Source organism: Symphodus melops, assembly GCF_947650265.1.
Source record: "Symphodus melops genome assembly, chromosome: 2".
In the NCBI taxonomy this organism is placed as follows: Eukaryota; Metazoa; Chordata; class Actinopteri; order Labriformes; family Labridae; genus Symphodus; species Symphodus melops.
In genome coordinates, this window is record NC_136692.1 from 17176069 (window position 1) to 17202599 (window position 26531).

Here is a 26531-nt window from a genome sequence, read left to right on the forward strand (position 1 = left end):
AGATGATAGTTAGTGTTTGATGGTGTTCTTAATGTTTTTCTGTCATCTTGTAAGGTGAACTTTTGGTTTAAAGTTTCCTGCATTGGCTTATAAGAACAAAACATACTGTTCTATTTTGATATTTTGTTGCCATTTATGGACAAGAACTGCTTTGTCTACTCTTCTTAAGTGTTAAGTGTGTTAAGTGCAACAGTTCATTGTCTCTGTCCATGGTGCTGAATCAAAAGAGCAAAGCACCGATCCCAAAATATGCTTCTAAATCTCTCTCCCTCATGTGGCCGCACATAGTGTGTGTGTGTGTGTGTGTGTGTGTGTGTGTGTGTGTGTGTGTGTGTGTGTGTGTGTGTGTGTGTGTGTGTGTGTGTGTGTGTGTGTGTGTGTGTGTGTGTGTGTGTGTGTGTGTGTGTGTGTGTGTGTGTGTGTGTGTGTGTGTGTGTGTGTGTGTGTGTGTGTGTGTGTGTGTGTGTGTGTGTGTGTGTGTGTGTTTTAGTTTAAGGATGTTTACATTCATTATTGGATCCACTTATTGTTCTGGTTAATGCTGAAGAACTCTAATCAGAATTAAACGTAACAAAATATGCACCATGGCATTGCCCAGGAAGTGGATTGGCACTTCTCCAACTAGGTGCCAGTCAACCAATTTCTAGATTTTTTTGGGGCAGGACTTGATCTGGTGACCCTCTGGTTCCCAACCAGAGGGTCACCTGTTACTGCCGCCCAATGATAAATAGAGCAAACTAAAATCATTCCTTTGCCTTATACCTTTCAAACTATACAGTATATTTCTCAAACATTGAACCCTAGAGGAGGTCAAACAAAGGAAAGAAAGAGGATTAATAACTGACCACATATTTTCTATAATAAGGTATTGAGCAGAAACCTATAAAACTCCTCCACAGACCTTGACTCTTTGACATGTTGCTGTCTGTTGCCTTTAACGTTGCTGTAGGAGCTTAAGATTTGCCGCCATGAGGTCTACTGTAATGGTTTTACAAAAGAGAAATAAATATCCATACAGACTGTGCTTCATGTGGATAGTTTGTTCCTGCAATGTAAAGTATGTGGCCTGACAAGTGGCTACACTTGAACTGTGTATTTGTGTGTCTGTGTCTATAAAAGATGTATGTGCTCTGTTAACCTTTCAATTCCATAAAATAAATGCACACACACACATTTCTACACACACACACACACCTACATGTTTCTTTGTCTCTGTTTCTCTCCGTCTGCCTCTGTTTCAATTTAATGGAGGATGGAGTGGGGGAGGGTAGTGGGGGGGTGGGGGGTCAGGTTGAAAATTGCAATATGTATTTATGTTTCTCTTCTGCATGAGGTTGCCAAGCAACAGCAGAACGAGGGTATTTACAGTTAATAAAAAAAGTGAGTGACATTAGCGTGGTGTATTAGGTAAAGCGCTAATTTGCTTTAAGAGCTGGAAAGAAAGACGAGGGTGTGTGTTTGTGTGTTTGTCTTTTGTGCATTTGACTAATAAATGCTTGAACACTGTGTGTTTAGGCGCACATGTGGGTGTGTGTCTTTTGTGTATAAATGAATAATAAGCATCACACGGCCTTCTTTGTAGATATTTAGGTGTGTTTGTGTTTTATGTTTCACCAAAAAAGTCTTTGTTCTTGTTTTATATGCTTTCTAAGGATTCTTCACTCATCTGTATTTTCATTTCATGTGTTTTTATGTGGGGGTCTGTACACACAACATACATAAAACATATTATTCTCATCAGTATTCATTTAATTTATCAGAAAATACAACTGGATTCACAAAATGATTTAATACAAACTGCTTTTTGCTGCTGTTATCGGTTTTTGGGTTTTATTGCTGCTTGGTACATTGGAGGCTGTGCATTAGCAAATTATGTCCGATGGGAAAAACATCATTTTACCCCCCCTCCACCCTTCAAATGATGAAATAATGCTTCATATATCTTTGAAATTATTCCTTAAGATCTAAAAAAAAACAAACCTCTGTGAAGTCATTTTATCCTCTATGACAGTATTTGTTTTGCTACGCTCAATATTTAAGCATCAGTCTTTTGTTGTTTTGGTGGTAAACATGTCAAGTTGCTTTAATGTTACGTTTCTCCCCTTTTTCTCAGGTTTTGAAAGCATCTTGGAAGGCTTGTTTGGGCCGGGACTAGTCAAAGATATCACCCTTTTCCAAGGTAAATATGCTCACGTACACACACTTACAGCATGAATCCACACATCATAGAGAGAAAATGGAGAATAAAGAACACTCTTAGTGGGTTGCAAATTCAAATGTAAAATTAAACAATATTTATTCATAAACAAATCAATACACAGCTATAAAAAAGAAAATATTAAAAGGTTTCTGCCAATAGTGATTTAGTTTATGATTTTATGGTGTTGGCCATGACTATTCGTATGCCCTTTGCAAAAAATCATTTATCTGCATGCAGAGTTTCATTTGTTTTGCAGAATCTTAGCTAAAGTCTTGCTCAAGCTTTGTGGGAGAATGTGTTTGATGTGTGTATGTAAATACCAAAGTGAAAAAGAGTGAAGTAGCATCTCTCTATCGCTCCATTAATCCATTATAAAGACATTGTTTATTTTACAGGTTGGAATACACAATAGTATAATTCTTTCAAAAAACATTCAAAAGACATGTTTAGGGGCGCTGGTGGTACAGCGCAGTGCAGTTAGTGCACGCGTCCCCATGTATGGAGGCTGTAGTCCTCAATGCAGGCGGCCCGGGTTCGTCTCCGGCCTTTGGCCTCTTTCCCGAATCCTACTCCTCTCTCTCTCTCTCTCCCTGATTTCCAACTCTGTCCCCTATCACTATCTAATAAAGGTAAAAATAAATCTTAAAAAAACAGACATGTTGAAGTCATGCCAAACTCAGCCTGATAAACCTGACATGTCACACAAAAGAGTAGAAGAGAAGAAGAGACAAATATGGAATACACATGTTTGGATTGTGATGGTGGTAAACCTGACAGATTACATTCTCAGCTCAGCTAATGATGCGGAAATGAGCAGATGCACCAACAAAAGCAGCACTCCTAATCACACTGGAAGACTGAACTCTTTTTTTTTTTTTTTTTGCTGATCAGCTTTAGAGTGGAACTTTTGTTGAGGATTTTATATTCAAATAATATATTCCTGTGGATCCTTTGGATGACTTTCAGTATTTGTTTTGGTGGCTCTACACAGTAAGATAAGAGGCAGCCAGAGGATCATTATAGGAGAGTCAGACAGATGGATCAGAAGACGGGAGTCCAATAAGAAACACTTCCTGCTGCTTGACACATAAAATGAAAAAAACAAGTGTGAAGCCATGTTGTGATGTAACACTCATTATGAAGCAGAAAACAGTAGATACAAAATGAAGACACAACTTTACTGTTAGATCATTTTATTTCTAGGAAGACACCTCTGATAGGAAGTTGGTTTCGCCACCAGGTCAAAAAAGAGAAGCAAAAATACAGTAGAAATCTTGACTGTGCATCCTTTCTAAAGGCCAACCAGAGGAAGAGGTTTCTGTATTTCAAAAACACAATCCTATTACATAAAGTCTGTGGAAAAAAAGGCCTTCGTCTCACTTAATTTATTCGCTCATTCAACATTTTATTAATGTTGTTACATTTTGTTTTACTTCTTGCTAGTTTTGTAAATTGCAGTCCCATCTAAAGTTATATGATAAAGCAGGGAATGAGGCCCTTTTGTTGAACATTATGTTGTAAAGACACCATCCAGGCATGGATGTTCTTCAAGTTGAAACTTGTTTTTACAAAATTAAAGTAAACACTAGCAAAATAATACTATATATAAATAATTAGAAATCATGGATTCAGATAGCTGACAAAGGTAGTGATAGCTTGACTTGGTCAAACTGCTAACCCTTCCCATCTCCACCAATCTTTCAAGTATGGTCACTATAAAATAACAACAACAAAAAACAAAGGATAAGCAACCTATATGCCAAACCCCAGGCTTTCACCTTAGAAACTATTGGGTGAAGTCACCCGTTATGTTCCCTTTTTTATCAGCAAACGAAAATCCAACATTATCTTAGCTAATTTATAATAATGAAAATAAAATTATAAACATTTAAACTGAAATAGTTGGTTTGAAGAAGTGAAATCACAGAGACTTAGCGAAAAAAAAAACCTGGATTTAGGATGCTGTTAAAGCTGTTCTGTATATGCAGTCATGTATGCTATTATTTATTTATCTCTAGGTCAATGCACAGTACTTAAATAACAGTATGCATGTATGCATGTCATTTAAGCAGCAGAGAGCCCCAGGGCCACAAGAGAAGTAAGGCACAAAATCATTTACAAAAATGAAGGTATACAGCTGATCTAATTGATGGGGTTTGTCTCAGAGTGACAGAAATCGAACATGAGAATAAAGCCAGCAGAGACCAACCTCACCAAAACACTCAGCTCTCACTCGTTCTCTCCCTCTCTCTTTCTGTCTCAAAGAAAGGAGGTCAATATGTTGTGCTGGAGTCATGTGACTCCTCCCCCAACATCTTAAGGCATTTTTAGAATATTTCTGACTCAACAACGTCCTTTTCACTTATGCATCACACAAGCCCATATAAATACACTCTGTGTTTGGGTATTTAATGAGTACCAGACATAGAAAACTGCTTTTACACTCAAACACAGCTACAACAGTCTATATACGTGCAACAACACATTTTGTAGCATTTAAACCTTCACACACTTGAAGGCAAAAAAAACTGTTTCCAATTATTTTTCCCTCAAAGGGCTTTTATCATGTTTCATGTCAGTATTCAGTGATTTCCTAGATTTCCCAGAATTCCCCATAGTATTCTGCTTCGAGGGGAGGTACTTTCTGGTTGCTTTTTCTGCTGTCAGTCAGTCCTCATCATGCTCTTAAATGTAAAAAAAAATGACAATGTTGTATTGACTCATCAGCAGGAAAACATATGCATTATATTATTATTATTATAAGGTTTAGAAACCTTTTGGATTTGGATTTGGAAAATCTTGAATGTCCCTGGGGGGCAGTTTGATTTGCAGCAGAGGTCCATACAAGCGATACATTTATAAAAACAGCACAATGACATAAATACATAAATTTATAAGAAAACTACGATGGATATCATTATGATGGACATGAGTGAGATGAGGGACACAAAGACCAGCGGTATATTGTAAAAGTGTACAGGCAACAATGCCTACAGCTTATTTAAAAACCCAACAGCTGATGGGACAAACAACCTCAGGTATGTGTTAGATTTACACCTCCTAACATAAGTGCACCTCCTCGCTGTTGGCAGAAGTCTAAACTCTGCATGCAGGGTGTGCTGAGGGTCCTCCAAGATGGACTTTGCCCTCTGAGTGGCTCTTACTTGAAAAACATGGCCAAGTTCATTCAAGTCAACCGCAACAATCTTTTGGTAAGTTTAACAATATCGCTCAATATCACCAACAGATAATCACAAAAGTCAAATTGAACTCAATGAAAAGACATTTTTAGAAGAGATTTATCAACATTAAAGCTCCTCAGTTTTCTCAAGAAGAACAGCCTGAGTCTGAATTCAGAAAGGCACGGACAATGAGATGGATATCTTTTATGTCCTTAAACGCTAGTTGTTTTCCATAAATAAAAATAAATGTCATTTTTTATGCTATAGGCTTCAATGATGTAGCATGCACTGTCTGAGACCATGCAGCTGCAATCATTTTCATCTGCTCTCTCTGCATTTATTTATTGAGGCTGTGGCTTCATATCAGTCAAACCTCAGCAAACTAAATCAAAGTAAAGAGAATAAACTTTTGTTTTACAGGTTAATTCCCTTCGTTGTTTCATGGTAAATGGACTTCAGCTTTTATAACGCTTATCTAATCTAATCTTCTGACTACTCAAAGTGCTTTTACACTCGAGGTCACACTGACTCATTCAGAGCCAATCACACACCGATGGCTGCTATGTAAAGTTGCCATCAGTATAAGCTAATCCCATTCATACACATGTATACAGTGCAACTGAAGCAGCGGGAGCAAATTGGGGTTAAGGGTCTCTCTTACCCCCTATGGACACATTGGACCTGTTGCTGGAGGAGTTTGGGATTGATTGAACCACCAGGTTCCGGTTGAGAGAAAACAGAATCTTCCAATGATCCACAGCCGCCCTAATTCCTTCACTCCACATAACATACTGTAAGTTATTTGCTAGATATTGTGGAACCCCTCTCCACAATGCTGGCTGCACACCAGCATGTTGGCCATCTCTCATCATCTAGTAACAGAGGAACCTGGCTTAAAATAGAACAAGTAGTTTCTTACTTTATTTAATAAATCAAAATATGGCTATGTGTTGAACAGCTAAAACAGTAAGGTAAAACAATCCACTTTCAGAACTACAAGAACTGGTCTCCTTAATTCCAAAATGCTTCCAGAGTGTTGTTGATGAATAAAGGATACAACAGAGAGGTAAACATGATTTTTTTTAAATGTGTTGGATCACATTTAAAATGAGCATATCATTTTCAAAAGTAATCTCTCAGTTTCAACATTCAATATCTTGTCTTTGTGCCTTTTATCAATAAACATGGGTGATCATTTAAAGGTGGGGTTGTAATAAGCATAAAAACATAAAATGCTAGGTGAAGTAAACATCAGAGTTGCTTTGCTACAAGCTGCTACTGCAGGAACTAACCGAACTAAGATGGAAGTCTTCTTCTGAGGAGGTGTTTCTTGGAGCATTCACATTATTGGAACCCTTCCACTTCATCAGCAGGGATCTCAGGGTCTCGGGTGTTTTGCCCCTTAACCTGAACACCTCGCCTGAGTGGGGCAGTGAAAACTGGCTAGCCTTTTCTTGCAGAAGGGTTCCAACTGTGGGCTCTCTTCAGCCCAGTTAGAGGTTGCAGGGTCACATTAGCAGTGGGGCTCGAGCTAATTGGTGCATTCGTCGGGATCTTTTAAGCAGCACAACCACAAGGTTCAAACGCTACCCTTGACCTTTCGACCAAATACATTAAGCGGCAGAGCTAGAATGAAAAAGAGAGAAATAAAATGTCCATACTGTACGTGTCAAAGGACAGCAGATTGTGATCTTCTGGATAATAAGGGACAAAGACAACTTCAGATCGTATACCAACACAGAAACACGCACTTGAAGAGATAAAACAGGGAGTTCAGGCAGAAACCAGTGCCAGGTTCAGAAGATGAAGGCGCATGTCATATATGTATTGATAAATACAAATATAATGTAATTTTTGTCCAAGTAGTAGTCTTGCAGTTCACACTAGAAGCACATTCCCCCTTCCTGTAGACACGCTGCTGCTCTGCTCCTTTCTTATCACATGTAAAGCTCATCTGTGTCATCATTTCTGGCTGCTCAGTTTGTCTCTTGCGGGTGTGTGGCTACCCGTCTCTCATATCTTTCTTACTGACATTCTGTACAAATTGTAAAAGTGAAGTATTACCTAGGAATAAAAGATTAAATAAATCCCTTTCAATGATGCCTTGTAAGTTAAGACTTTCTTATGTTAATGCATTGACCATAATGACATACTGTAGGCAGGATGAAACATTAAACTGAGTTTCTACTGTTTCTCTAAGCAGAGGAAAATGTCACACTTTGGAGAAAGGAGATTGTGATGTGACATATACTGTATGCACCCAGTATACTGTATTGATTTTGCTCTTGTGTTTTTCTCTCTCTCTCTCTCTCTCTCTCTCTCTCTCTCTCTCTCTCTCTCTTTCTCTCTCTCTCTCTTTGTGTAGCTGACCCAGCCTTCTGTTTTTTTTCTCCCTCTGCAACACACTCCTTTACATCTCTCCTTCCTCTCCTTTATGGTATAACTCTCTATCTCTCTCTGTATATGTCTCTTTTATTCTGTGGTTTTCTGGCAGATCTATAGGTTTTTAAAAGGCAGTATAGCGCCATGGCAACAGCTCAGCTGTAACTAAGTAAACTGAAATCTCCTCTCTGCCTCTCTCTCTTTTTTATTCAGCTATAAAGCTTCTACAGTTTCATTTAAATGTACAAACTAAAACTTATCTCGGCCAGCGTGAACTGACATTACCTGCATCGATCATAAGCCCACAAGCACAGGATTAATATTGATACCGATCATCAATTACTGATGGTTCATTGTTGAGCTTAAATTATGTATGAATTCGCATCTGAAATTGTTTCAAATACTCCGATTCACACACATATTTTTTATTGTGGTTATGATTTCTGATCAAGATGGAATGGTTTGTGTTTCAAGTTGGTTTTAGATGTAGATTTGTTCCCTAACTTGTGTCCCATTTGTTAATCTGCAAACCATTTTCTAAATCCATCTAAAATCCAGAAATGAAAGAACATTATGATGAATGCACACCTCATGTCCCTGAGTCCTCATTTTTGTTATGAGATGGTTTTTTTTATTTAGAGATAATAACAAAAACTAATTGGTTTTTCAATGGAATCGAGTCGAAAAGCAGATCTTTAATCATTCGTAAAAAGGAATCACGCACCCGCTCATAATGTCTTTTTTCTGATTGCATGGTCATGTGTCTTGAAACAAACCGTGTGTAGACATAAAGCCTTCATATGGGACTGTTTGTATTTTCTTTCTCTGTTGGGTAGGAAGACGTTAAAGCTAGAAACGCAAATTTCATCATCTCACCAAATATGAACAGAACGGAGCATTACTTCCTTGACAATACAGCTTTAGGACATGAATACTTCACAGGCAAATAGTCGTATTTACATGCATATACACACTGAACACACACACACTCACTATATATTCGTGCAGTGTATGCGATAGTGAAGTGAGCTTATCTGTCAATCAAAGTTGTGGTTAGTTTTTGTATTGGATGAATTAAGTTAGTCATCGCTGAGATTTAACCATCATCTATAATTAATTGTGAAACATTTGAAAAATTCCCTCGTTGGGGGTTGTGGTCTCTGAGCTGTTTCTTCCTGCAGGCTCGACTGGATACTGAATGAGAAGAGACGATTACCCTGATTATTTATCTCACTTCAAAACACATTTTAAAATGTAAACTATATCAACTTCAGGCTATCGTGAGCAATGCACATAAAACACACTATCAATCTCTATATCAATATCTTTGTCTCACAAAATCAACCTAAATTAAAAATATTTTGACAGAATGCACAGATTCTCTATGCAGTTCTTGTTAGATTTGAATTCATAACCTTCAGAAATGTATGATTTAGAATTAAGCCTACTATTCATCTGTCTTATTGGAGATGAAGTTTAAAATAATGTTTCATGAAATCCCTTTCCCCTCTCTCATCCAGACTGCGAGCCAGAAGAAGTTTCAGACTGGTCCTTTGATGAAAACTGTCTCTTCTGCTGCCTAAGACGTGAGAGAGTCAAGGTAAGAGTCCTATACATTTTTTTGTCCTGACTGTCAGATACTGGTTGGTTTCATCTCTTCTCCCCCTTTATGTTGACTGGAGTAGTGCTAAGTTTTATAAATGCATTTTAAAGTGCAATCGGAATACTTCCTATTGCTTCTCACTTTTTTGTTTTCCATTTACTAAATTGTTTTAAATCTGTACTTAGCTCACCACAATTAGCATCGGAATTGTCTTATCATAAGGAATCATAGGGTTTTTAAGAGTTGACCTTTGCAGTCACTTAATCATTGAATACATTTGGAAAATATATGATTAAATAAAATGTCCTTTAATAAAAATTGAACAAGAACACAGCATGTTTGTGCGGGAAAGAAAAGGATCCTGATTTCTGAATCTGTCATGAGAGTGAAGTAGTTTCCTTTCGCCGTCCATTTTGTATGTTTTTGTGTGCCGCCATTTTTAAGTGTTCTGTTGGAGGCTCCACGTCTTTGTCTCTCGGCCTCCTCCTCCTCCTCCTCCTCTTGCATACTTGTTTTTTGTGTTGTTCAACCATCATGGTCCTGACCCTGATTTAGCTTATGAATGGAAAAAGAAACATACTGATTTAAAGGTGCTTGTGTTATACGTTCGTGTACTTGTGAGGAGCGGAGGAGAAGGATGGTGACTATGAATATGGGTGTAAATTAGTGGGACTGTGCTGCCACCTCTAAAGAGTTTCTCATTAGCTAAAAAGGGATGAGAGCAGAATAATAATGGGTTAACCCCTTGATGCCTATTGTGGCGAATTTGCATCAAACCATTTCCGCTCCAAATACAGCCAAAATAGCATCTGTATTCCTCCACTGCCGGTTGATGCACTTTCAATACATACCTTGGAAACTTTTGCAAGCATTAGTCTGTCATAGGAACAGTCAGAGACAGACCAACATCCGTTTGATATGCTATTTTTATGTAATATTTATTTATGTGCTATTTTCAAATAAGCATTCTCAACTTAATTTAGCATCTACTTGTAGAAAGTAGAAACGTGTAAAAAAAATGTTTTATTACTTGGAAACAAATTCAGGCGTCAAGGGGTTAAGGGGACCTACTATAATACTACTTAATACACACAGCATAGATAAAAGTGCATACCTGGGCCTTTTTGTGCATCTGCATCTTCTGCTACAGACAAAGCCCCCATTTGGTCCAACCATTCACCATGAAAGGCATCCACTCCCGCACCCAATACAAAATGAGGAACAATTGATGTTTCGTGGGTTATCTGCAGCATTGCTCGTTTAAAAGAGAGAGAAATTGATTACTGGAAAGCAAGAAACGATACAAATGCCAAGTTAGGCAGTATTTAAGATGGGGTTTTTTTTTAGGTACTTTCTGTTCATGCTTACAATCTCCTTTTGTATTTTTGAGATGTGATTAAACAAGAATAATGAGAAGGGGGAAAGATTTAGGAGGGGCGTCCTTCACCTCAACCGTTGCTTGTTTTTCAACTTGACCTATGTCCAACCTCTGAGGTCAGCCATCTGGCTCCTAAAACTTCCTTACATCAACACCACCCCCCTCACTCAACCCCCATCTGTCTCTCTGTGTTCATGGTTATAAAACCATGCCAACACTTGTACAAAAGCACAATAAAGTTCTTGTGTTTCATACAATAATTGCAGATAGGATTTGAGCAGACTAGAAAAAATCTAAATCAATCAGCAGAGCAAAATCAATTAAACAAAGCCCAGGAGACAGCAGGATATCTTTTCAGCAGTATTTTCCGACTGGTCAATAATTATGTTAGCCACTCTTAGCGTGAAAATTATAATAAGACTACATTTGCAGCAGGCTTAATTACATTCCTCTTCTCCCTCAACACATTTTTTTTATCTTTTATTCATCCTTTAGGGCTTGAAAGCTCTCTGCGTCTCCCTGTTATTACCCTCTGCTTATTTGTGAAATGCCAGAGGAGCTTCAGTGGGCGGGAACCATTGATTCATTGATCTGAAGCCACGCAAACTGCCAGCAGAGAGCTGAGGGGGGTTAAAATAAAGAGAGCGAGAGGAATGGTGAAAGCCTTAAAAACACGCTCTCATCTCCGTTTCTGTTCTTTAATGCCAACACACACAGACACACACACACACACACACACACACACACACACACACATACACACACGCACACACACACACACACACACACACAATGGGTTCCCTGTTTAGTGAAATAAAGACAATGGCAGCACACTCACTGCAGCTAACGACAACAGTGGTGTTAAACACTTTTATCATTCAGAGGCTGACTTTTTGTTCCAACTTACCATTATTTTTTTTATTCTTTTAGAATGATCTGTAATTGTTCGACCTGCACCTTTATTATCAGCTTGGATACTTCGAAAGAAGGCTCTTGATTGGCTGTCAGCTTTAAAAAGGCTCACTTCCAACACCTCTTCTCCCAGTAGTGACTTTTTTATTAGGGTTTTGTGAGCATTTGTTCTATTTTCCTTCTACTTGATTTTACACTGTTGCTAGAGCGGATTAGATACAGTATCATCAGTATTGTGCAGGATTGCTGTCCTTTATATGGACGTATTTTCTGTCATTTTTCAAAGTAATTCATTTAAATTTGGAGTGTGATGTTCAGTTGTTTTAATGTTTCCCTGAACACCCTGCTTTTGTACTGAAATAGTTGCTGCGTGCTCTTGGAATTACTCTGTATGTGCTTGCATGTAAAGACTTTCTCTTTTGTACCAATAATCCTAAGGACAAGCATACATTTTGGCTATCTCTTGAAAAATCAGGTATTTCCTCACTCCATAAACTCATTCTGTTTTTAAATGTAGGATCACGGCGTAGACAACGGTGGAGGCAGCCAGGTGCTGTCGGAGTGTGAAGACTTCAAACAGGAGCAGTCTCGGATCAGCCGGCTGGAGAGACAGGCCCAAGACTTCCTCAATGCTGTGTTCCACAGAAAAGGTCCAATGCCATCAGCCATTATCTTTTTGTTTTTTGGATTCTCTTGTACAAACATTTCTGAAACCTGTTAGGGAGGTATATTCTAGACAAGTTAAGTTAGACAATATGGTTTATTCAAAGGGTATTCAGTGAATTAAAGGGAATAAAATAATAGAGTATTGATCCTCCATTCAAAGTATTCCAAATTACTAAACATTTAGTCCAAAATGTTTTAGATAATCAAACAAAAGTAGGCATTTTAGTTTAACCTTCATTGAGGTTGGGAAAACTCAGGTTAGGATCATGCTACTCATACTTATGAAGGGCGTAAGTCCCTCGCCTGATCTGTGAACTTGTGTCCTCAACAAAATTTTGACATTTTTACGCAGTTTAAATTGAAAGGGGACCAGGGATTGATTCCTGAGGGACACCACATTGAACTTTCTCTAAGTTTTTCAATTGGAACAAAGACATGTATACCCTCCAGGTAGACCCTAAATTGGTTAAAATCTGGGCCAGAGAGGCCGACCCATTTTTCCAACCTGTGCCATCATTACTTTGAGAGGCCATGTGGGAAGCTCTGTACAAGGTTATTTCACTAGCTGGTTTAAAATTGAGCTAAAGTTTAAACAAAACAAAACTAAAACTAAAAAGCTAATTGTGGGGGGAACTTTGAAAACAGAGAAACTTGTATAAGCTTTATGTGAGTCACATAAGTATTTTTTTTTTTTTTACATCATGCCACAAATACCACAATAACAATGCAGATCACACAAGCAATTGTAGCTCGAGCCAAAAACAACTTTGTCTGCTGCCTGCACTTAATGTTGCTTAAATGTGTGCGTTCCATTGGATAACTCCTTCCTGCAAACGGGAGTGGAGAGGGCTTGGAGGTGTGTCGCTGGAGACGATCAGTTTTTTTTTGTTTTTTTTCATGTTGGTGCTCAAGAGTGATTTCTACTGAATCATAAAGTCACACATTCTTCCTTTAACTTTGACATTGTTTATTTGAGTGTACTTTATGGTTTGTTTTTTTCTTAAATCAATAGTAGGATCAGTTTGGAGGACAAAGTGTGTTACTATTTTGAACTATATTAGATTATTCTGAGAGTTCTATGAACAAGTATCTGCATATGAGTGCAGATAAAAATTCAAATTTGAATGTCCATTTTAACTCAAGGATTCAAAACACTTTGTCTATCACATTGTGACAGAAAATGACCTTTTGTTGAGGCTCAGTAACATAAAAACATACACACATTCACATTAAAACTCACATTAGGTCATAGATAGCTAAAAGTAAAACCCTAGATAGATTTTAAAAAAAAGAACACGAAACAAATGCATAGCATTTTAAAAACATTATTTACCTAGCATTAATTAAAATGTGTGCATTGCAGTGGGAATAAAATAGCTTCTGCATCTATTTTTTGCAACTCCAAAACCATTCTCACATTTCAAGTTCCAAGTGGAAACTGAAAATAAATGTGCAGTTCACAAAACAGGAAGTCCTGGCCTGTATATCAAATAACAGTTATTGAGGTATCAGCTGGCTACATTTGAAACCCCAGAAATATTAGCTGGCAAACAAGAGCCAATGGATTACAAAATTGGGTAAAGATTAAGAACTAATAGTGCATTATCTTCATTCAGAATGAAAACGACAAATAGATTTCTCAGTTGTTTATTTATTATTATCCAAATGAAATGGGGGTTCCTGCTTTCACATTCAGAAATATCAGATGACCAATATTATTGCCTCTACTTTTGTTCAGGTGCTTATACATGCACTGTCAGCTTTGCTGCATGGCTTAAATCAGCACGTATTTAAAGTCAGAATATTTGCTGAGTTGCTGTAACTCCCTCAAAACTGTGTGTATCATGTTCTGTGCTGAGGCAGGTTGATATTTAATATCATATGAGAACTAAGTGATGATTGTTATATTCCTGGAGGGTGGAAGGGAGGCATGTTTTTTTTCGTTTTTTTTCTGGCTGAAATTAGACTGCGGTGCAGAGTATGTTGACAGGCTTCACTACACGCCTAAACACTTTACAAACAGGAATTCTAATTATTGTGAAATTTAGCAAAGGATAATTCTCAAATCAAAGCATTTTTTCCACAAATATAAATGTGGCCTGTTCAAAATTAAATTAATTACAACATAAAAGCTAATGTGTTAGTTCACTGGCAGGAACAATTCAGTGGCAACTGGATATTGATAAAGACAGATCTTTAACATCTCCACTCAAGTTAACTTTCTGTAGAAAAAAACCCACCTCTATCCACAGAGTACTTTTTGCTTTTTCTCTTTTTCCCTTTGTTCCTCTTTGTGACGTTTTGGCAGCACATTTTCTTTTGTGCTTGATTGATTACTATCAGTGCCTTAGTTGCAGTTAGTAATGACAAATTCACAAAGCGCTGTCCTTGGGAAACATAGATCTTAATGAAAACGCTCATAAGGGGAGCCAGATAGCATGGTTATGTCCCACATCCCCTATATAAAGAATATAGGCTAATGGGCGTTCACAAGAAACAACAGCAAATGAACAGACTTTGACGAGGAATTTGTTCAGTCACAGTTCAAGCTGCCTGTGGAAATGCAATATAGAAATAAAAAGGTCACACAGTCATAGGCATGATGGGACTCGCAAACCTTTACCTTGCCTAACACAGGCTTTGATACAGCAGCATACATGTCAGAGCTAAGTCAGAGCAGTTAAAAAACGCACCTTTATCAACATAGAGAAATTAAGCTCAGGGTTGTGCTATTATGAAACTTCCATGAACTGCTGTACATACCGCACTGCACTGTTTGTGGTTAAGACAAATCAATCATAAACTTCCTGTTTTTACTGCGGGAATGTTCATTTTTTAGAGGGAAATAATACAGCTACATTCACCACTGGATCTGACAGAGCTGTTAGCATTACAAAAGGCAGTCTAGTTTTTTGTTTTTTTTTACTTACCCTAACTTGATATTCATTCAAAGGGCCCAGACAACACATATAATACACTATATAAACACAATGGCTCAGCAAACAAGTGTGAAAAAATGTAAGCTCTAGCTAAAACTTCCTCTCTCAGGATGGAAGAAGAAATTCCCCAATTACTCAAGGAAATGCTTCTTTAAAAAAGGCAGCTGCCAATTTACTTTGTTGGCTCGGCAGTAGCAGAGGGAGATTCCATACAAGGCTTTGTTGTAGCAGAGATACCTGTTGTATCACACTTTGCACAAGCATGTTGTGTTATGCCACAGTTATACCATGCAAACAAAAGACATTTGGACACATTTCCAGCAAACTCAACCTACTTCCTATGTTTCCTCAGCATTTCTTGTTTGTTTGTTTGTGGCAGAGTGGGAAAAGGCCACACAATGCATCTGCCTGTAGATCTATTAATTGCACTCAGGTCATTGACAGAACACAGATTTTCAGCACAGTTTAATCTCTTTTATTGCTATGTCAACAACATAATTTCAGTGGCAGGGATTACAACCTGAGATGCTTAGGTGGAGCAAAGAAGTCAAATAACATTAACAAAGGATTAAGCAATCTATCACAAACAACAAATGGCAACAACACCTGCACACGCACTGCGGTGCGGCTTTACAGCAGCCTGGGGTCGACACAAAGTCACAGGTTGATCATGGAGACTGCATATAATTAAAGCTGTAACACCAAAGAAAAAAGTGTGCATGTAGCAAATACTGGAATAATGTACTTATTTTTGTTGCTTCACACATATTTTATTGCTTATGATTTATTGTTTATGTCATTGTTTACAAAAAAGATATTTGCGTATGCATTGTGAAGATATTTTTATGTGCTTTGTTATATAATAAGATAACTTTTTTTATCCGTTCATTCAAAGGAGCCGATCACAATTTTAATTTTAACAACAATTAAAATAATAATAATAATAATTAAATATTACAGCTTTTGACTTTATTATTATTCTTACCGATGTTTGACTCTGTTTTTTTTCATTCTTAATGCTTCAACACATGGCACTTTAAATAATGCCCCCCTAGCGGCTTGGTGGTGAATTGCGGAGCAACGCGTTTCCTCGATGTAGAACTATAAATGCTCAACGACGCCGTCGGGTCTACGCCGAGGGCACGGCCTCGACGTGACGCAGAAGTATGAACTAGGCTTAATGCTACATGGTTGACACATGTTCAGACAGTTATGATCAGAAGCTGTTTCTTCCCCTTTTGCTTATGTACATCCTAACCCAGTACATAATGGAAATTATATCAACAGGCAGCTAGCTGAAGTCTTTTTAGCAATGACACCCAGTCTTTACAAAATCTTAGAGTCAACATTGACAGTTTCTTTAGTTGTGAGACCTTAACTGTAGTTTATAGTTAGACATTTTTCACACAGTAAATAAATTAACAAATTAGGAATAAACTCGTGAAGTAAGTGGCAAAAATAAAATAAGATATGAATCGGACAACAAAGAAAACTGGCATATAATTTGAAACAGTAACACTTTAAAGAACAGTTAAAAGGGTGCATTCTGGGGGGGGAAACAGTGACATGCACCTTCAGTACACACATGCTATAGGCAGGATTAAGTGCTGTATATACAAAGCAGTATATAAATGTGTTTTTTTGGATTATTTCAGCATAGCTGCAGGATTAGATTTTAGGTCTGATGTATTGTTTGGAGGATTTAAGGTTTGACTTGTAGGCATGCATGAATGAGTCTGAATGATAGGTTATAGCTGCTGGTTGTGAAGAGATAAGTGCAGTTGACTTATCTGGGACAATGCCAGATTAATGCATTATTAACAAATGTGTCGTCACTGTCGCTGTTTTGCTCAGGATGAATTAACCAATGAGATCAGTAACCAGCATTTGATGTGGGGTTTTTTATCACAGCAGGAGATAATGGAAAGTTTGGTTTAACATCCGTCTTGATTTCCCAGGCTCATGGTGGTGTTCTGGTACTTGTTGCACTTTGAGATAGTCATTTCAGTACAATTATTTCTGGATGCATTAACCTTTTCATAAAATATTTATTGGCATTTTTATCAATACTCACTCGTACTGTTAGTAATGTAAATTGTTATGGTTAGATTTGCTTTGGGGTTTTTTGTTTTGTTTTGTTTTTTTTGTTTGTTTTTTTGGGGGGGAGGGTTATGTCTTCTGTACTGTTTTAATACAAATGAAGTTTTTACCAATTAAATATATTTATATTTTTTGTATACAAATTAATTCTGCTGGTTAGAATAAAACAAGGAATAATTGTAACAAAGTTATTTGATAAAATGTTATTATATATGATATTGATAAAAATAATATGATCTTATTTTTACAGTCTATGAGCTAATCCTACAGTTCAATTTTACACTGTATTAGGGATTAGATGATGCTCCTGGATGATTTTTGGATTATTTCAGGATTGCATATTCAGGATGATGTGAGATAAAAAAAATTTAAAACAGCAAACATTTTGATCAGTGTAGAAATTCCTAGAGAACAAGCTGCTGACATATGTCCCCTTTGTTTTCTGTTTCTCTGCAGACCTCCCAAGTTTCTCAGAACCTCACATTCCTCTAGTGGCTCGTGAGATCATGCAGCGAATGATCCGCCAGTTCGCTGCCGAATATACCTCAAAAACTACTCAGGACGACTTGCCCCTGCCCAACGGCATAATGAAGGACCAAAGCCTGCCGAGAGCTGCGTCTCTGGCCCAGGCACCCGGCTCCCCGCCTGGGCCCCTGCCCGCACCATGCTCCCCTCAATCGTCTGCCTCCTCCTCTCCATCCCCCACCCCAGGCCTCAGCCCCACCTCAGCCACTGCTGCCACCTCAGCATCTGCCTGCAGCAACGGTACAGGAGCAACTAACGGGGGTGGAGCAGGAGGAACAGTTGTTGCCTCTGCACAGAATCCTGTCCTCAGCAAGCTTCTCATGGCTGACCAGGATGGCCCGCTGGACCTCTCCGTCAAAAAGAACCAAGATGACCAAGAGCCCAGCCAGCAGGGTGAGAGCAACAACATACAGTCACAGACCGGTTTGTTATTTTGGCACTGACCCTAACCTTAAATACTTTTATTTGTGAAATCCAACCTGTCTTTAAACAAGATGGTTTACAATTTTGTACAACCAGAAATATCACTCTCTTCAAGGCCAAAACATTTGACCGTAACACAAAATGTACCTGGGAGAACACAGCCTTTTTTTATTTATTTTACCACTATCTTGATCAGTGAGTTTTTTGTGTCATTGTTTATGAAAATAAATTTAGCAAAGCCATAGCCAAAATAAAAAAAATACATAAAGTTAAAGTTATCTTTTCAAACTGCAAATGTTTAAAACGTGTAGTGAATTAGACAAAGGAAACAATACAACAAAAACATTTCCACACCTTTACATTGTAAAAGGAAAGACTGCCAGCACAGTATCATTTTCTACAAACACATTCATCCTACTGATTCACCTCATGAACGGATCACTGATAAGCCATCATCTTTTGGTTTGAGCCTCTGCAGCAGCATACTGATCTCTGAAATGTAGCCCAGGGCTCAATCTGCCTTTAATCAAAGTAAACCAGCAGGGAGCCAATCTTTCCATCAACCAAGCCACAGTCCCTTTTTTTAACCTCCACAGCAGAGTGACCGGTCATCCACTCTAATACCAGCTTTTTGGAATCTGCTTACAGTAAGCCTCCTTAATTTTGACAAAAAAGATTTAGGCATTTACATCTACAGTATCTCAGCCTCACACATGATCTCACACACACACACACACACACACACACACAGACGGGAATGGAATCACCTTTTAGACTAAATGTTTCACTTATAATCCGCCAAGCTGGATCAGATATGCACATATAGTTTCAGGGAAAAAAACATTTTCAGTGCTCCTTTACCCGATATATCTTCATTAACAACAAATGAAATGACTACATGTTATGTAAACGAGTGCAGTAATGAGCATACAGAGCCCTACAGCTCTACAGATTTTTAAGCCTCTTTTAGCTCTCAGTTTCAGTGTGTTGGGCAATGGGCACAATAACTGCTTCAGCTTTATATGCCCATATATAAAAGCAAAATTTACTTTTTTCTGTTAATAGATACACTACCTTACCATTTTGTCTATTATAGGAGTTGAGATGTAAAAAAGAGACAAATAGTTGAGACATTTCTCAAAATGGACATATCAGTTTCTACAAACTAAATTCAGTCGAGTACAGCCCTAAAATAAGTCCTGAAAAACCTGCCAGGCCAGCTCTTAAAAGCTGTAAGACAAAGTTAGCGATAAGCTTTTAAACATGGTGGAACATTTAGCTACTTAAGAGTCAGCAAACAACAAGCAGGAGAGAGAATCCAGGGCAAGTTCATCAGGTTAACACAAACCCAACTACAGGGAGTTCATTTTCTCTGTATCCACTGTATCCAGGGTGTTTGTTTCCTGATGCATGGATTTGTCATATAAGAGAAGATGAATACGAAGGCTGAGGGCTGTTAATAGCTGTAAACTATTTCATTATCCCTACTAAGTAGCAACAGTATAACTTGTTTTTTTTTTTATTCCAAAAAGATACCAACCAGCTCCCTCCACTGATATATGCCAGTAGGTGTCACTGAGCCAGCATCAAAGCTGAAATTACAAATTATGACTGGCTGTTTGCGCAGCTGCTATCAAGCAATTATTTGTATCTGCATAGCTCTATATCACAACAGAGGTGATCTAGTCACACTGTTTATACAGGACGAAAGTCAAAGGACCTGCTCCAATACTCCTTTAAAATTTTATTTTCTACTTAAGAAAAATATGTTTGGTCAAGGACTATTAAAAAAAAAAATTACTCCACAAGAAATTTCTTAACTAATGTGTTTTAAAAGGTGTCGTATGTCAAATATAAAAAGATTAGAATTAAACTCCTGTGGCAGAATAAAATGTCAGCAACGGTCTTTAAATCATGGTTTCTATTTCCTATGTTACCGCCAGAAAATAAGGAACACCTAGTCCAAACAAAACAGACTTTCAAAGTCATTTTAAAAACTGTGATGGCATTATTAAGTACTCCCCCTGCAGTTCATGATATGATAAGCATTTGAGTCACTATTTTTTATCCATCTGCAAGTTTACTCAAACTAGAAACAGTATTTTCAATCTAACCTTAGAATACTGTCACATCGATCATTCATTTTTATGAGTTCAGTAAAGACATCATTTGTGTTATTTGTTTGTGTAATGTTATAGATGTAAATCCTGCACACTATGTGACTTATGTGCATTTTTTTAAATTTGTTGACTACTATATTCAAGCACATACTGAATTCATTTTATTGCTGATTTTCCTTTGCTTCCGGACTTTAACATTTGTTTTTCATCTTAATATCACCTCATGTTTTATTTTTGGTGCGATTAAACAACGTAAAAGCCCCTAAAGATGAACAAATCCTTTGCCCATATAGGACTGTGTGGGTTAGAGGGGTCAGAAGGTCAGCTGTACTCTAGGGATTACAGCCGCAAACCCCACGGAGAGACACAGAGTTCATTCGTCATAATTGACAAGTCTGTGTATGTGTTTTTTTTATGGAAAATCTTTTTTTCAAAAAGCCTTTTTGAAAATCTTTGACCAATTTTGGGAAATAGACATTCATGTTATCTTATCCATTCTCTATATGTCCAGGCTTCTTTTCTTCCTGAGAACATATGATTATCCAATCCAGATCAGGACAAAAAACGTCTAAACCTGTAACAAAAATTAAATTTAATTATAGTCAAAGTTAAAAAAGTTACATTTATATTACTTAAGTGTGTGTGTATGTCTGTGTGTATTTGTGTGTTGTGTTTGTTTTAAAATTGATCTGACAGCTTCACAAATAAAGTGAGATTTCACACACAGCATGTTGCCAGCATATTTCCCAGACTTCACTGTGTAAGTGTCCAACAGAGTCCACCTGTTCTGAACCATGCAGGATATCTCAAGTCTTATTTAAAAAAAAACAAAAAAAAAACAGAAGTCATATTCAATGCAAACACATGTAAATATTGACTTGCAGACGCTGTTTACATCACATTAGAGGATGATTGATTTCATTGATAAACAGATTGTGATCTGTGAACCCCCCATGGAAGCAAAATGGTGCTGTATATTCCAACAGAAGCATTTCTTTGCAAAGCTAAATTTGGACTGCATTCATCACTGCAAACTACATTCAACAAAGGACTGTTGTCATAGAAAGTATAAAAATGCAACATTGATTTAGTAATCAATAAGAATTTTGAGGAATCTTCGTTTCAGTGTCATTCGACTTTTATGTTTTGCCATGAATATGTGATGATGGTTAACTGGTTATGTATTTGTCCTCTTTAGGTTGTTAGAAGCTGCAATCAATTTTTAGGTTGCTCACAAATACAAGGAATTATCACTTATCACCCTAAAACAATCAGTTTCTCTTATACAGTGTACTACTGTTCAATATCAATCAAACAGACGACCCTGTAGGGAACATAATCACAAGACTGTAAGTTTCTGACTGGCCTTGTCTTTTGATGTTTTTTTTTTTTAATCTTCAAAGCAGTTGTGCTTTGCAATGGATTTGGAATCAGTTGTGTTAAATCTTTTCTTCGGTGTGTGATTATTTTTTTTCTCAGACGGTGTTCTGGATCTCTCCACCAAGAAGACCGACAGTGCAGGCAGCCACAAAACCGGCTTCCCCCCTGCACCTGGGGTCAAAGGGTAAGACAACAGGACTACTTCAACTGGCCTCTGTTAGCAGAGCAGTGCAGGCTTGTGCCCAAAACAACAATGGAGAGGTTAAAATGGTCACTGCTATTGTGTTTCTGCACTGCACTAACCAGAAATCAGTCATCAGTTGAAGACGTTGTGTAGATGATCAGACTGAGGTGGTCTGATTCTCATTCAGAATGTTTTCACAATGCAAAACCTCAATCCAGCTTTTGTTCATTGTCAACATAATTGATTTCACAAAAAAATGACGATCACCTTTGGCAGATTTCAATTTTAAATGCTTTTCTCATGTGCAATACTTTTTTTTTTTTTTACCAAAAACTAAAGCTACATAAATGAAAGTAACAAAGATAGCTCAATGGTACCAAAATAAAAGTTACCATACAGGTGTCGTACAACCTAAAGTCCTACAAAGTGGTAAGAGGAACTTGAGTCGGTGTCAGTCGATTGGTACAATACATTGTCTCTTAAGCCTGGTTCACACGGCAGGATAATTACGCCGATTTTGGCCCCGATTCTCCCCTTCCGATAATCTTATAAGATCATCCTGCCATGTGTGGTGTGTTAAGGCTGCTCTCGTCTGGTCGGAAGAATGTCGGGACCGCTCTGATCTCAAATTGGGGATATTCAACATGTTGGATTGTTTTGCCTGATTTCTCATCATGTGTGGTGTTTCTCAAAATTGTGTTTAGAAAAAGTATATTTACAGCATGCAAGCATGAAATGATGCCTCTGTTGCTGTGATTGCCTTCTTTGTCAGCTCATCCGCCTTTTTCGTTTGTAGCATTCTGACCACAGGGAAAACCGAGGCAAAGTTGCAGACTTGACTGTGGCACTCCATGTTGCATCTTTTGCCAAAAGTTGAAGGTCCCTGTCAATCAAATATTTTCCACTTCAAGCAGAGAGCTGTTAACACTTTAAAGGTCAACAGATTATGCTGTGACTTGACCATGTTGACTTTTATAGCTCGGGCTGAGTGAACTCTTACTTCTAAATGGCTGCAGGGTGTCCATTATTTCTTGATAATGGACACCTACTGGGTAGTTCCAGTGAAACAATCACTGGAACTGCACCAGTGCAGATGACTTACTTTTATTTACCTGCTTTTGTAAAGTGTCTTGAGATAACACATGTTCTGAATTGACGCTATACAAATAAATAAGGGAAACAGTTTTTTCAAGTATTCAAATCCATTAAATCTTTAAAGAGGGACAAAGAGTATGTGCCATTATGTACTCGCTTATGTAACTAAAACATAATTACTTATTGTGTACAGCAGTCATCACCATAAGCAAGCACAATGCCAAAGTGAAGAGTAAATGAACTGAAGCATATGATAAAAGATGCGAGATGGTGTAACTCTTATGTACCTGCTTCTTTTACTCTTAATGGGAACACCAACACTAAACCTAAGGCTGCATTCACACTAATGTCAAAAGTGACCTGAATCAGATTTGTTTGTTCTTATGTGATTTAGATATGATATTTTTATGACAGTGATCATCAGAAGTCACATAGAATTTTATCTTTTTTATTCAGATCAGGGCTACTTTAACAGATACACATTTAATGTGTGTGACCTCAGTCTGAATGCATTCCACTATGAATTCACTCGCTGGCTGCACTGAAGGTAGAGGGGGGGCTTTCATGAATGATTACTATTCAACAGACCCATGCTTTCGTGTGCATGGTTATATTTTACAAACTCAAAGCAAACTGTAAAATAAAACAAAAAGGAGAAGTTAAACACATAATCCAAAATCAAAACACAAATGCGGCCATGACAGCAGAAAGAAGTGAAGAAAATCAGAGTTGCATAAAGTAAAACTAATAATGAATCACTAATTAGTGCACAATATATACTAAAAATTATATTCTCCACTTCTTATATATATAGCACCTCTGAGTGTTAAAGACATAATAGCTCAGCCGCAGCGCTGACTGTATATGGAGTGGTATGTGCCTTATAAAAATAGATATGAAAACCTACTTGAAAGTTGCAGGTACACTTACCTTGTCATCGTGAATATCGTGAGTTTCTGCTGTAGCACCTCAAAAAATTAATATACAAGATGAAATAAACATTTACAAAATAACAACAAGTGTATAATGTTAGTTTTGTGGCATGTACGACGAAATAAGGTATAAAGTCTCATAAAACTCTATAAAACTCTCAGTGCATGAATGCATCACAGCACCAACAAATATACATTAATTTTCAGTGCACCCCCATGTCAGCTCACTCAAGACTTTGAGTCAAATATGGTTAGTGGACAAGAGTCTGCCAAAGCACCAGGAACATTTTCATAAAAGATGCATGAGGCAAAGAAAGTGAAGGGTGAATCCATTGGTTTGCAGCACCACAGGGCCACTTTAACCACCAAACAGAAGGAGAATTTGAAAGCATTTGGTCAACCAGCAATATGTGTCCCCAATTCAGAGTGTAGTTTCAGTATGCTGACATGATACAAGAACCATCACTTGTATTCTAGTAGCCCATCCCAAGGAGATACTGTGCTCACCAATTAGGGCCTACATGGTTGACATGACACTGGTGACCAAGGTTACTTGAAAGGTTTGATGAGAATCTCAAGTTTGCCTGAATGAACATTAAGAGAACGTGATCAGGAAGATGTTATTTGTGGATGAGACAGAAATTCCATCCATAAGGGAATGGGCAGTGAGGAGTTGGGGTCGATGGTTTAATGCTGAATTCAATAAAATAACACAAAATGTTAAACAAAGTTTACAAAGAAGAGTGGAGGTATAAGTGGACCGGGATCAGACTATTTTGTGAAATGGTTAGGAGCGTCAGAGTGGTGTGGTATTGTATAGAAAAGGCCTTCTCCAACTACCAATAAAAAGTGAAGAAAAGAGGATTTCAAGTGCACAAAGGTCAGGACAGACTTGGTATCATGGAACTAGGACGCAGTAGTTAGAAATCTGGCCCACAATCTAACATGGCTGTGGAAATGGCAGACAGTTCAGATAGCAGATTGTATGTAATGTAGAAAAAGGCAGTCGAGTCTTTGCACAGGCAAACAGTTTAGAACAATGCACGTCTCAATAGAAAGAAGGAAGTTGCTCATAGAACAGGTACATATATTAATAAGAGGAAGATTTAAGATGCACAAAGGATGATCGCTCATGTTTTTTAAAAGGGCACAAGCAACTTGTGTTTCTTTAACTTATAATAACCTCATGCATGTCAAAGACCTGCACTGAAAATAGCTTGAAAATAGGTTTGTATTTAAACATTTGATGTTTTCAGACTTGTACAGCTCATGTGTGTTTATGTGGGTATTTCATCTTCTTGTTTTGTCTTTTTACTAACAAATCCCTGCTAAAAGTAAAAGGAATATTGCTACAACAAGGTGAATATTATATTAGTCAACATGATATTTGGCATTCTATGTATTGGGGGATTTAAATGTTGTTAAACAGAAAATACCAAAGGAGAAATCAAAGTACACGATTGTTAAGAACAGCTTAGGCAGATCAAATCCCAGAACTAGCAGGGACCTTTTGATTGCAAGCACAGGGTTTTGTGAGAAAGCTTTAAATAATCTGAAAGTGAAATCAGGAAGTAAAGCTTTTAAACTGAAATATCCTGTAAGATAAAGATTGAAAAAAAAAAAACCTGTAAGAGTATTATATTTGAATATTCTCTCTTTTCATATTCAGTTGTATGGCTTTCTGTCACTCCAGCAAAATGTTTATCACTAGTTGCAGAAAGGTTAGAAAAGCCTGCTGGTAGTTTAAATATTGACTTTATTAAAATCGACTTTGTGGGAGCAGCAAAGCTAAGCTCCACAGGTCTTGAAAGAGCGATGCCCTTAATGTTCTCTCCCTACATTTTGGGGGCACACACTTCGATCCTCTCCAATGCCCTTTGCAAGAAAGTTCTGCCAACGCCTCCCACCTTGCCTTTACACTTGTCAAAGTCCACCCAATTGATCGATTCTTGTGCTACAATGCATCCTGTGGCATGCTGCACATACTTGTGTACTTTTCATTTAGACCCACCTACGTCCAACCCCACCGATCCCTGAGTGAGGGTTTAATGGCTGCAAGTGTAAAACATTCTTTAACTGTTCTCTATTCCTGTGCATGTCAGTGCATTTATTGACAACCCTCTGCGTTGCAGCCCGATCATTTATTGACAAGTATGTACTCTGCCTTGAAGTCATGTTTGGATCACTGTTGGTCACAAATGGATTGATAGAGGTTCAATACACCTAGTAGCCCCAAACACAGGCTTGCAGCAGGGCTGCGTTTGTGGAAGTTGAGCGCAAAGAAACCTGTATCCACCATGTAGGAAGCATTGCTTTGAAAAGGCAACTCCAAATTCTTGCTGAGCTGAGCAGGCAGCAGTTATGATTACAGTTCACAGTCATTACATGAGAATATTATAAGATAATAACACATAATTTATGGAAGAAACAACATTATTAATTCCTGGTTCAACTTTATTCTGAACTTGTCACATTTATGAGCACACACATTCCAGGAAGACTGCCATGAG

General features: G+C 37.7%; 1 protein-coding gene across 2 annotated transcripts in view; it reads left to right on the forward strand.

Moving 5' to 3' along the window:
* Positions 1-26531, forward strand: part of lcor (ligand dependent nuclear receptor corepressor) — a 67570-nt gene that overhangs the window by 34510 nt on the left and 6529 nt on the right. For both annotated transcript variants that reach the window (XM_079338225.1, XM_079338226.1), the window contains exons 2-6: positions 2114-2179; positions 9285-9364; positions 12175-12307; positions 17819-18280; positions 21910-21994. In XM_079338225.1, coding sequence (XP_079194351.1) covers positions 2114-2179; positions 9285-9364; positions 12175-12307; positions 17819-18280; positions 21910-21994 — 826 coding nt within the window. The remainder of the gene's footprint in view (positions 1-2113; positions 2180-9284; positions 9365-12174; positions 12308-17818; positions 18281-21909; positions 21995-26531) is intronic.